The 12,528-nt window shown below is 42.4% G+C and overlaps 1 protein-coding gene across 6 annotated transcripts in view; it reads left to right on the forward strand.

Annotated features, from left to right (window-relative positions):
• The window catches only part of FMNL1 (formin like 1), an 86,725-nt gene that overhangs the window by 41,666 nt on the left and 32,531 nt on the right, over nucleotides 1-12,528 (forward strand). For 5 of the 6 annotated variants that reach the window (XM_074224362.1, XM_074224360.1, XM_074224358.1 and 2 more), the window contains exon 2: nucleotides 10,994-11,077. In XM_074224362.1, the coding sequence (XP_074080463.1) occupies nucleotides 11,000-11,077 (78 nt within the window). In that variant the 5' untranslated portion in view covers nucleotides 10,994-10,999. Of the gene's footprint in view, nucleotides 1-1,138; nucleotides 3,873-10,993; nucleotides 11,078-12,528 lie in introns of those variants that run through there. The other variant, XM_074224363.1, reaches the window with a different exon arrangement.

Raw genomic sequence — 12,528 nt, forward strand, 5'->3', positions numbered from 1 at the left:
GGAGCTGCATCCAACAAGGTTGATCAGCTTACAGTGTTGTTATTAATGTGTGCTATTGTTCTCTTGGTTCTGCTCCCTTTGCTGAGCATCTGTTCCTGTAATTTGTTTCATGCTTCTCTAGAGTCTGACCATTCATGGTTTCTTATAGTACAATAGTCCTCCATACCATTCATATTTCCAATTCTTTGCCACTTCAAAAAGAACTGCTATGAATATTTTGGAATATGTGGAACTTTTCCCATTTTTTATGCTTTCTTTTAATTTCCTCATTTATTAAATGAAGATGTTACTCTCAATAATTTCTAAGGCCCCTTTCTAGCTCTAACTGTGATTCCATGACTTACCAGGGCAAAGGAGGTGAGAGCATATGTCTGCTAATAAATCATTTTTATTTTCTTTTCAAAATAGTCTTCACCTCAGTATCACCACTTCTTCACAAAATAATAACAATATCATAATTTAGTAATTGTGGTTATTAATTAGAATGATTAATGATCACAAACTTAGAATATTATGAATTATCAACATCACATGCTATTAATTATTAATAAACCATGAAATATAGTTAGTATATTTATATGGCACATTAAGTACTTTGCAAAGTATTTTACAACTATTCTCTCCCTATATAACAAGTAAATATAATCAAGCAAAACAATTGAGTCCATTAGCTATTTCTGCAAATGTTTGTCTCATTCTACATTGGTATAGTCTATTGCCTCTCTGCCAGGAGATGGAAAATGTGCTTCATCATTAGTCATCTGGAATCATGATTGGTCATTGTTATAATCAGAGTTCTGAACTTTTGAAGTTGTTTTCCTTAACATGTTAGTCATTGTTCTACTGGTTCTGTTGATTTTATGTATCAGTTCATATAAATCTTCTCAGGTTTCTCCGAATACTGTTCATCATGACATTTCTTATGGGACAATGTTATTTCATTCATATTCCATAATTTGTCTAGTCATTTCCCAATTGATGGGCACCCACTTTGCTTTCATTTCTTGCCTACAACAAAAAAGTACCACTCTTTCTTCATACTTATAGGTTCTTTTCTTCTGTCTTAATCCCAGTTTTTTAAAGGATATTTTAAAATAATACTATTTAAATAATTTAAAAATAATATTTTAAACAATAAATATTTAAATATTTTCCCCAGTAAATGTAAAGACATTTTTAACATTCATTTTTAAAATTTTGACTTCTAAATTGTAAGTCCAATCGTTGCTTCATTCTGTACTCTTAGTTTCAAGCAAAGAGTATGATTACATGTCCCTGTTTTCATCTTGCCCTCTCTTGTCTCTTTGCCTTTGCTTACATCATCCTTATGCCAGGAATGAACTTATTCCCTTCCCCCCCTTTCAGATTTGACTCTGTTTTGAAGTTAAGGCCCATCTCAAAGTTCTACTTCCTCTTGGAAGCTCTTTGTCATCCTCCTGGTTAAAAGCATCTCTCCCTTCCCCAAATAAGCTCTTTTTTTATACTCAGTACAAGTACAAGTTCTTAGAGCAGTCAGCTGAGGGACGAAGGGAGGGAGAGACCCCCGTGATTCATCTAGCCGTCCCTGCTAAGTTCATGGAGCAGATCCTCAGACCAGGTGGTAAATGGCCTCAGTGGAGAAGGAAGTGAAGGATGCAGGATCCTCAAAGATCCTCCAATCCTCAGGATTGGACAGGGGGCACATTCCCTCTTCCCCCCAACCCAGAACATAGCCCAGGCAGCAACATATGCTTACTAGCTTTTTGAACCTATGCAAGTCACTTAAATTCTTTGTACCTGAGTTTTCTCATTTCTAAAACAAGGCTTTTGGAATCAGTGACTTCCAAGACTCCTCCCAGATCTAAATCTATAATCCATGATCTGGAGGGCAGTAGAGATGAGGACCTATGTCTATCCCTTTTACCTCTGAGGGGATACACTGGTCCTCTCTGTCTCAGGGTCTCCTCCCACAGGGGAACCCCATATCATCAATCTGAGGCAAAGCCCCAATCTTACCATGAGGGTTAGTCCTCTTTTTGCTCCTTTCCTTTGTAATTAATACAAATTATTAATTAATCAATATAAGGGAGAATGTCGTGCTCTCTTCCCTGATGACCACTTTAGACCTCTGAGAGCAATTCAATATCATATGCATGGGTGTACATAGAGGATGGACTGTGGCCCAGGTGTTATATATGCTTGTGAAAGTCCGTATCCTTGTATCTTCACCCTCTAGCACGATGCACACAGTAGGCCTTTAATAAAGGATTGTTGAATTTAAGGGAGGAGGATCTTGTGAGGAGTGAACAGAGCCAATGAATCTGTGGTTTGCCTTGGAATCTTCAGTGGTCCCTAATGGTTATGTCTGCTAATGTCCATTCCATCTGATAGGTCTGCTAGGGATATGGGTTTGCTGCTGCACCCTCAAACTAAGGACCCTGATTAGGTTTGATAATGTTCACTCCATCTGTTAGGTCTGTTAGGGATATGGGGTTACTAGATCCTTAAACAGAGAGGGACCTTGGTTATGTCTGATGATGTCCACTCCATCTGATACAGGTCTGATGATGTCCACTCCAGCTGATAGGTCTATGGATATGGGGTTGCTGGACCCTCAAATTGAGAGGGTCCCTGGTCATTTCTGATGATATCCACTTAATCTAATAGGTCTGCTAGGAATATGGGGTTACTGGATCCTCAGATCAAGAGGTCCAAAAACTCAGCAAACTAGAATCAAGGGAATTAAACCTAGGAGTTCTGAATTCCAGACAGTCCTCATTCTCCTACCTAATGCTTTTCCCAGAACCCTGAGGTGAATGAATAGCAAAAAGCAGATATCTTAGCTCCAGTTTTCTCCCTAGGAATGGCCATGGTGGGCATTGACCCAACCATTGGGTCTGTGTAAAGGGCAGAGAAAAACCTGGTTTCTGGGCTCACCATAATTAGGAGATGGCCAAGACTGTTATAGGTAGATAGCTTTACATTATATATTGCCAGGGTTGAAGAAGGAGAAGAGCAAACCAAGAACATGGTGCTCAAAACCCAGGTTGGGCAGAGAGCCCTTACCATGGGATGCTCACCTCAATTCTAAAACAGGGAAAGGTTTGGTCCAACTTTTCACGGCTCTGTTTCTAGTCTAATTCTGTGGAGGAAATTAAGATCCAGAGGAGAGAACTCAAGGTCAAATAGCTAGAACCCAGAAAGAAGGGAGAGAAGTAAATGTAGATGTTTGTGCATCTGTGTTGGGCAGGGCTGGGTGTTTCTGGCTAGAGTCTAGTTTTTTGAGAGAATCTCAAGTAGTGGATGAAGGGCTACACATGGAGTTGGGTAGACTCGAGGGCAAATCCTTGCTCAGCCACTGAGATTCCCAACAAATCCTTGACATCTCTACTTTGCTACTTTGTAAACCAGAAAATGACAATAATTTATTGTTGTGAAGGGCAATCCAGTTAAAGTAATTAAAGTGCTTTTCAGACTATATATTCTATGCAAAAGTTGTTACTGTTATAAATATATTTCCCAGGGACCAGAGCCCCAGTAATTTGAAGACACTGGAAAGGATTCTTAGGTAGATTTCTAAAGATAGTGAGGATAGAAGGACTAGGCACGTTATGGTCCATTGGACTGAACAACAACTTGAAAGGATTTTATAGGTCTGATGGTAACAGAAGGGACTTCACCAGGGTGATGGGTTAAACCTGGCATAGAAAGATCAAGAATGTCTAAAGTACCATTTTTTTCTCTGTTCTGGCCCATTTTATAGTGTGACCTATGAGGCCTAGCCGTCCAACTGACACCACCCCCTTCACCACCACTAAGGTTTCTTAGAGGATCTCTGCTGTCTTGATGCCCCCAGGTCCCCATTCTTGGATACCTCCAGATGCCTTTGCCAGGTTAGAGCTAGACACCCAGACACAGCAAACCCCTAGTTATGACTGTGTCAGCAGGAAACCGCGAGAGGGGAGCATACAGGGCCCCAAGAGGGAGGCATCTCCACTTTGGGAGGGTGGGGTAACCGTGCTAACGGTAGCTTTTTGAGTGTGTGTATGTGTGTGTGTGTGTGTGTGTGTGTGTGTGTGTGTGTGTGTAGCGCTGGTGGGGAAGAGGCCACCACTTCCCCCTGAGAGAAGAGGTGGGGGTGGGAGGTTCCCTGATGAATGAGTGCTCAGTATAGGCAACAACAGGAAGCTTGGGGTGATGGGTGGTGGGGCAGCAGGAAATTATGCAGGGTGTTCCTTGTCCCAAGGGTGGCGGGCTAGTTGACACTTAGATTGCCTGTGGTCTTTGGTGGGGTTTGGGAGCCTGTGAGGGACCCCTTGTGTGACAAGGAGGGTCTATCACCCACTCCCATTCCTCTCTCATCCTCACATTCCCCTGGGGTTCAGTCATTAGCTCCTACTTGTATTCAGTCTTCCTGGCTGGAGAGAGCCAGCATGGGCGTGGGCAGCTACCATGTGCCTGCTGGCTCTGCCATAGCTGGGATTAGGACCTGCTCTTCCTTGGCATAGTTATCAGCTCCCTTTAGGAGGAGTCCCAACCACTTAGAGTTGTGAAATACCTGATTTCACAAGACTTCTCTTCTTTCCCTGTGTCCTCCTCAATGTGCCTAAAAGTGACATAATTTATCTTTAAAATAAACATTTTATTGATCTTTTATTTTTGTGTTACCTAAATTTCCTCCTGTATCCTTCCCCTATTCCAGAGATCTATGCCATATAACAAGTAATTTTTTTTTTGGCAAGGCAAATGGGGTTAAGTGGCTTGCCCAAGGCCACACAGCTAGGTAATTATTAAGTGTCTGAGACCGGATTTGAACCCAGCTTTATCCACCTAGCTGCCCCAACAAGTAATTTTTCAAGAAAAAAGAGGAAGAAGAAAAATTAGCCAGACCAGCCAGTATATCTTATTTTTAAAAATTAAAGTGATTCAGATTTTTTAAAAAAGAAATTCATTAAAACCTCTTGAGAAATTTGTCTTAGAACTGTAGAAAACTGAGATTAAAAACTGCAGGTTCATATGGTGAACTCTGGGTCTTAAATGTTGACCTAGTTAAAAGAGAGAACTTTTTTGGAGAGGAGGGTCTTTCTTTGTATCCCTATTGATGAGCATTATGTTTATGTTTGACATACAGTAGTTACTTAAATCTTTATTGGCCAGAGGTTGGGGGAGTTGTTGTTGTTTTAATAGAGAGTAAAACAGCCCAGCTACATATATGAACTTCCCCAGGTAATTGGGGAGTATCAAGAGTCTTCATTGGTTAGGACAGTCTAGGCCTGGGGCAGGTTGTTATTAGAGTGAATCTAGAATGTCGCAAGTTCAAAGTGAACCTGAACCAGTGGAATTGAGTCCTGTTCTCCTGATTTTGCTGAGGTGGGAAGGAAGGGGAAGTTTTCCCAAGATTTCTGATGGAGGTAGAAAGTGGTTAGATTTGAATGAAACCAAATGAGAGTTTTGATGTGATTTATTGTTGATAGCTTACTTTGACCTCATTTGGGGCTTTCTTGGCAAAGATATTGGAGTGGTTTGACATTTTTCTCCAACTTATTTTACAGTTGAGGAAACTGAGGCAAACAGGGTGAAATGGCTTGCCCAGGTTCAGATTTGAACTCCTGTGACACCTGTAAGCATGCCTTAAGTGTATCTTAGAGGTTAGGTCCTTGTTGTTCCTCTCATAGGACATTCCAATTTCTGATTTATCCATGCCTTTTCAATGACCTCCCCATGGTTTGGAATGCTCTCCTTCTTCATCTTCTTCTGAAGGTTTTTGCCAGTCTCCCTTAATGCTAGTGCTCTATGACTCTGTTATTACCTTCTTGTGTTGTTGGGTTTTTTTTATGTGCACCTTCATTTATATTGTTGACTCCTCCATCAGAATGGAAGCTCCACAAGGGCAAAGAGATCATGTTTTTGCCTTCTTTTTTTCCAGAGCTTAGCATAGGGCTTGGCAAAATGATAAGTGCTTAACCGGATGGTCACTCAGCCTTTTTTTGAAGACTTCTGCTGAAAATTTATTTTTATTCTGAACTTAAACTCCAAATAGAATGGGCCTTTTCTAGCTACATAGTAAGTCGACCATAAAAGGAGTACATGAAACTGCAGGTCTCTACAGCTTTTTTTTAAATTATTTTTTAAGGATCTCATGAGTTCAACATAGAACTTTCAAAACTATCCTGTATGACTGTGCTTCTTTCTGTTAACCACTTTGCCTTTTGAAGCAGCCCATCCAAGACTCTTTCTTTGTTTTACCTTCTAGGGCCAAACCAAATAAGTTTGAACCCTCTATTTCAATGATAGCTTTTCAGATACTTGAAGACAGCTGCCATGTCCTGCTGCCTATCCCCCATCCCCACCCTCAGCAAATCTTCTCTTTTCTAGATTAAACATTTCCATTTCTTTCAACTGATCTTTAATAGGAAAGTTTGATAAACATACCTAACTACTTCCATCAGATGCTTTTTTCCACACTCTCTCCCTACAGTCTAAAGTGATGTCCTTGAATGAAGAGGGAGTGAAAAGAAAAAATTATGCCCCCAGACCCTAACATCCCCCCCCACTCCAAATACATGTATCTTCCTGTGACAGTCATTTTCCACTTGTGATGTCTACTTCTTTCTCTTCTTATAATACACACTCATCTGATGGCTCCTCTACTGTGCCCAGTCTTTCCCTCCCCCCTTTATGGACAACTGTTCATTCTATTCCCTGCCCAGGAAGTGGGTTGTGCCCCTCCCAGCTTAGCCTCAGGGTGCACCTGTCCCTGGGGTTCAGAAACTATGAGGAGTGGGTGATGGCAGGCAGAATTCAGTGCCAGTCGGGCATGGATGCCCAAGTAGTGGTGACCTTTTTTCCCCTATTTCTCCCCTAATCTGGCTGACCCAGCTAAACTCTGTGGGAGCTATCTCTGGCTTATGCTCCCCTTTCCTTTCCTGTAATGCCCCCAGGATGCACCACTGCCCCCCCAGTCAGTGTAGAGGCAGCCCCTTTCCCTGTGAGATGCCCCATTGTAGCTATGGGCACACCAGGGCAGCAGCTGCTAATTAGCACTTGGCTCCATTAGAGTTATTTCTGATTCCTGAGCCTAAATTTAGCCTGGCTGGCAGGCTGTCGTGTACATGTCTCTCCCCCCCCCCCAACTCCTGATTTGATGGGGGGAGGCAGGGGGAGATGACTGATATTTGGGAAGGGGAGGGAACAGGCTCTACCAAAGCTCTCCCTGATTTCCTCCTTGGATTGGTTTTAATATAAATCACAAGGGAGAGCTTGAAGAAACCTAAATGTCCCACTGGTCTTTCCTACCTGAACACCTCCCGATTATCCTTTGGACCATCTTATAGGGCTGGAGCTGCGTCCTTAGGTTGCTTCCTGGTATACTGGAAAGAGGGTTGGTTCTGGAGTCCAAAGTCATAGATTCAAATTTCAACTCTGCTACCTCTTACCTCTGTGATCTTGAACAAGTCAGTAGCTTATTTTGTCTCTCTAGACCTTTTTCTTCAATTGTAAAATGAAACAGTTGGTCTAGATGACCTATGATAATCCCTCCCATTGATTTAGAACTGGTCCTATAGGTACTGTGTGCCTCTCCTCAGTCTCCCCCGCCCCTCAAAAAAGGCCATAGACATTTTCTAGAAGAATTTGTGGACACTGGGACTGAATAAGATGTAGAGGCCAATGGGAAAAAGTTCCAATGGGAATTTGATTCTTTTCCTTTCCACATTTCCTCATCCCCATCTCAAGGCTCTGGACCTCCTCCCTGTTCTATTTGCTTCATGGCTTCTGGACCCTGTTGTGATACACCCTATCCTGTTGTGCTAATTTCCCCTACTGGCTTCATAAATTTTCCATTTCTTCCCTCATCTCTGCCTTTTGTCTCCATTTAAATTCTTCTCAATCTCTGCCCTACTCTCTTTGCATCTTTCTCTTGTTCTCTGAGCCCATCTTCCTCCCCCATTTTTCTTATCTAGTTCTTTCTTTGTCCTTGTTTGTGGGAGGTATGGGGGTAGGGAGATGTCTGTCTATCTGTCTGCCCCCTCCCACCTTCCCCCCATCCCTGTTTCCCATTCCTCTCCTTCCCAAATCTCTCTGACTCTGGATCCTCTTTCTCAGTCTCTGTCTATGTATCTCTGGCTCCTCTCACACCTGTGACCTTCGATACCTCTGTCTTATCAGTGAAAGGAGATCGACATATGTAGACATTTTGGGTTGACTTGAGTGTTGAGGTGGGTCTAGGCAGATATATACGTGAGGAATAGATTTTTCTAATACTCAAACCAAGCAGGACATCCAAAGGGCTGTTATCACTTAAGTGGATGGTCCCTAGCTCAGAACCCACCCAAACAAGAGGCAGATATTGGTCCTCAACCAAACTCTTTGAGGGGTAGACCACTACTATTGCCCTGTGATCACTTGATCTATTCCTTTTGGTGGTTGCATGTTGAGGGGAGTAGAGACGAGATAGAAGTGGTTTCCTGTTTCATAACTGGGGAAGAGGGAAGATGTTCTCCCACTCTCTTCCCCAACCTGGCCCTGGTCTGTCTGTGGGGAACAGTCCACCAGGCCTGGAACAGTTACCACATTTCCTGTAGGGGCTGGGCCAGAAGCAGCGGTTAGGAAATGGCGGCTCTGAATGCCTCATTTCCTATTGCTAGGGGCCAGTCCTCATGGCAGTGATTTGGGGGTGAGGCTTTACCTCTTCCAACATTGAGAGGTTCCCCAGGTCCATACTTCAGTTCTGGGGATACCCAACCTGACCCTCCTGGATGGGATCATCTGAGGAGGGAAGCTCTATGGGAGTGGGTGGCCTAAACTCTCCATTCTATGATGAGCTCACATATGTTGGCTTGGGAGTCACAAAGACAAAAGAGGGGTCTCTTTACAACTCCCTAAAGCTAGGGTCTGGCTAGTTTTCAGTATGTCCATGAACTTGGATGGACAAAAAATTCTTTTTAACACTTTTATTTTCATTTATGTAGCATTTTAGCATTTATTTAGAAAACTGAACATTTCCTTCAATAATTTAAAAACATTTTTCTAAGAAGAGGTCCATAGATGTCACCCAGGCTATCAAAAGCTTTCATGAGATAGAAAAACTTTTTGAATTGGAGGGAGGCCAAGTGAGAAGGGCACATGTGTGGGAGAACCTGATAAATTGTCCTTATGAAAACTTTGGAATAGTTGAATTGTGTGGGAACACTTGTGGGGCATATAAGTTGGGAGATGTGAAAACATTTGTGTTCCAGGGGATATATACATTAGTACATTAGTGTGATGTCTGTGTTGGGGGGTGTATATGAGAACACTGTATGTGTGTGTGTGTAGGTGTGTATGTATGGGGACCATTATTGTGAGTGTGGGTGTGTTCAAGAGAATCAGTGTGTGGGAGTGTGTGATAGTGTTTGTATAATAATAACAATAATAACCAACAATTATATAAAATTTTGAAAGTTTGCAAGGGCATTGACATTTAGTCATATGGGTTCCTCATAATAACCCTAGGAAGCTTCTCTCCAATTTTATAGATTAGGAAACAGGTTAAGTGATTTGTTCAGGGTCCTACAGGTAGAGTCTTGAGTTGGGATTTGGAATCAGGTGTTTTGACTCCAAGTGATAGCTCTCTGCACTGTATTAAATGAAGAGGTGTGTATAGGATATGTCTTTAGGCAAAGGGGATGTGTGTGTGTGTATCATATATATATATATATATATATATGTATATATATATATGTGAATGGGTTGGTGGAAGTATATGTAAGTGAAAGGGGTCTCAGTGTACATGATCAAAGGGACAAGAGAGGATTGGTATATGGAGTGGAGAGGAATAGAGAAAGAAAGAGATGAGAGAGAGGAGAGTTTGAACTTGGTGTTCTCTGAGGAGTCTAGGGACTCTAGGGAGTCAAATTAGGGGTCTAAGGTTTTGTTTGATCCTTGAAGTAAAATAATGACCCTCAGCCTTATTATTTTTTTAAAATTTATTTTAGGCAATGGGGTTAAGTGACTTGTCCAAGGTCACACAGCTAGACAATTATTAAGTATCTAGGTCAGATTTGAACTCAGGCACTCCTGATTCCAGGGCTAGTGCTCTATCCACTACATCACCTAGCTGCCCCGTTCTCAGTCTTATTAAAGAGCTTTTGGGGCCCCCAGTGTTTCCCACCCTGCAGTACTTATAACAGCTAGCTCAGCTGATTAGGAGCAGGACTATGCTAGGTAAGCTCACAGATTTATTTCCACCAAGGATCTGTCTTGGAAGGTGGAAAAGAAAGAGTTAGGTTGATCTTTTTTTAAAAAAAACTCATTTTCAAGCAACGATACCCAAGGGAATTCCCAGGTAGGAGGTAGGAGTAGAGCCCAAGAGGCTGAAACCCTAGGCCCTGGTGGTTTGCCTTATTTCCTGTGCGGGGGTGTTCTTTCCTCTCCAAAGTCCCCTTCCCACATGAGAAACCATGACTCATCTTCCCCAGCACTCCAGACTTGAGTTTCTCCTACTTTCCAAGCAAAATAGCTATTATCTGCCCATTAGGGACCCCCAAAAGGCCCATACTAGGGCATTGGGATTTGAGGGAGGGAGAAGAGGAGCCAGGACCTTTTCCCACAGAGTACTTTGCAGAATGTTGTGTTCTTGTGAGGGAGGTATTTATGCATATATGGGGGGGGTCATACACATAAACATGTGTGTATTTGGATGGCTCATGGTCCTAGCGAACAAGAATTGCATAATACTTGGCTCTCCTGTAGTATCTTCCCACCAGGTCAGAAAGGAAAGTAGGTCAAATCTATGTCAGGGTTGGAGAAACTGGGACCTTAGGAAGGTTAAAGAACAGAGTAAGGTCATTTAGGGAGCTGAGGAAAGAACTGGCCTTGGATCCTAGGTCTCCCACTTTTCATCCTAGGCTTTACTGCTGTATCTATCACAGGCACTGGGGGACTCTGGATTTGTCTGCCCTCCCTTTTCTTTTTCCCTCCATCCATCCCACTCCCAACTAACACCTCTGTTCATTTGTCTCTCTGTCCCTGGCAGAACTGCATGAACCTGCCCCCGGACAAGATACAACTTCTGAGCCAGTATGACAGTGAGAAAAAATGGGAGCTGATCTGTGACCAGGTAAGAGCAACAAGGGACCCTACCCTGTAGGATGTGGGGGTTGAGGAGGAGAGTATGGGAAATGGGGGGAGGAGAGCAGCAGGGCAGGGCTCTGTAATAATCCTTCAGCTGGTATGATGTGAGGGTTCTGTGGTGGGAGGGTAGCCAGGGGAGGGAAGGAGCCATGGCCTAGATTTAGAGTCTAGAGAAGAGTGACTTATGCAGATCCTAGGAAATCACCCCCCCCTACTTTCCTCATGGGGGACAAGGCACCAATTGAGTCACTAACTGGTTAGATAAAGAACACTTAGCCTGAAGGGCTCAGGGCTGCCTTGAGAACAAAGCCAGAAACAGTACTTCAGTATTCTGGGGTGGGGGGTCCTGTGTTCTCATTAACAAGGGCATCCCCTCCAACAATGACGATCACCACCATATTGACACAGCCCACTCCCAGCCTATGGAGTCAGCATGGGAACCCAACCAGAGGTTATATATCTGAATGCAAGCCTTCTCCTAGCCAAGGGTATAGGGAAAGGGAAGGGAGGGTGACTTTAAGGTGTATGGTGTTGGATAAAGAGCCATGGACATGAAGGGAGGATGCTTGAGTTCTGATCTCAACTCTGGTGTTTCCTGGCTGTGTGACCATCCATAGGTCAATGACCTCTCACCTCCTGTCTCAGATTTCTTCATTTGTAAAATATGGATAAGAATGCTTCCTATTTCACAAGTTAGGTTTTTATTTTTATGATTATGATTATTATTTTTGATTTTTGCAAGGCAATGGGGTTAAGTGACTTGCCCAAGGTCACACAGCTAGGCAATTATTAAATATCTGAGGTCAAATTTGAACTCAGGTCCTCCTGACTCCAGGGCCAGTACTCTATCCATTTTTTAAATCTTTTTTTGGGGGGAGCTATTTGCTTTATTAACAAGCATTCTCTCTCCTACTAACACCTTTCTTCTTCCCTCCCAATTAAACAAAAAAAGAAAATTAAACCTTAACAACAGGTATTCATAGTTAAAGCAAATTCTCCAATAGGTCACATCAAAAAATGTATAGCTCATTCTGTATCTGGGTAGTATGGATGGGCAACATGTTTCATCTTTTGATTTCTGGAATGGCAGCTTGCCAATGTATTGATCAGAGTTCTCAAGTCTTTCAAAGTTGTTTTTTTTAATATAATCTTGGGGGCACCTAGGTGGTGTAGTGGATAAAGCACCGGCCCTGGAGTCAGGAGGACCTGGGTTCAAATCTGGCCTCAGACACTTAATAATTACCTATTTGCCTTGCAAAATCCTTAAAAAAAAAGAAAAAAAATATAATCTTGTACAACTTGTTCCCTCAACTATGTTCATTTCACTCTAGATCAGTTCATATAGATCTTTCTAGTTTTCTATTAAGTTGTCCTTTTTTTGTCATTTCTTATGATAAAATAATATTTCTTTACATTTCTATACCATAGTTACTTTAT

Source organism: Macrotis lagotis, chromosome 2, assembly GCF_037893015.1.
Source record: "Macrotis lagotis isolate mMagLag1 chromosome 2, bilby.v1.9.chrom.fasta, whole genome shotgun sequence".
Taxonomy (NCBI): domain Eukaryota; kingdom Metazoa; phylum Chordata; class Mammalia; order Peramelemorphia; family Peramelidae; genus Macrotis; species Macrotis lagotis.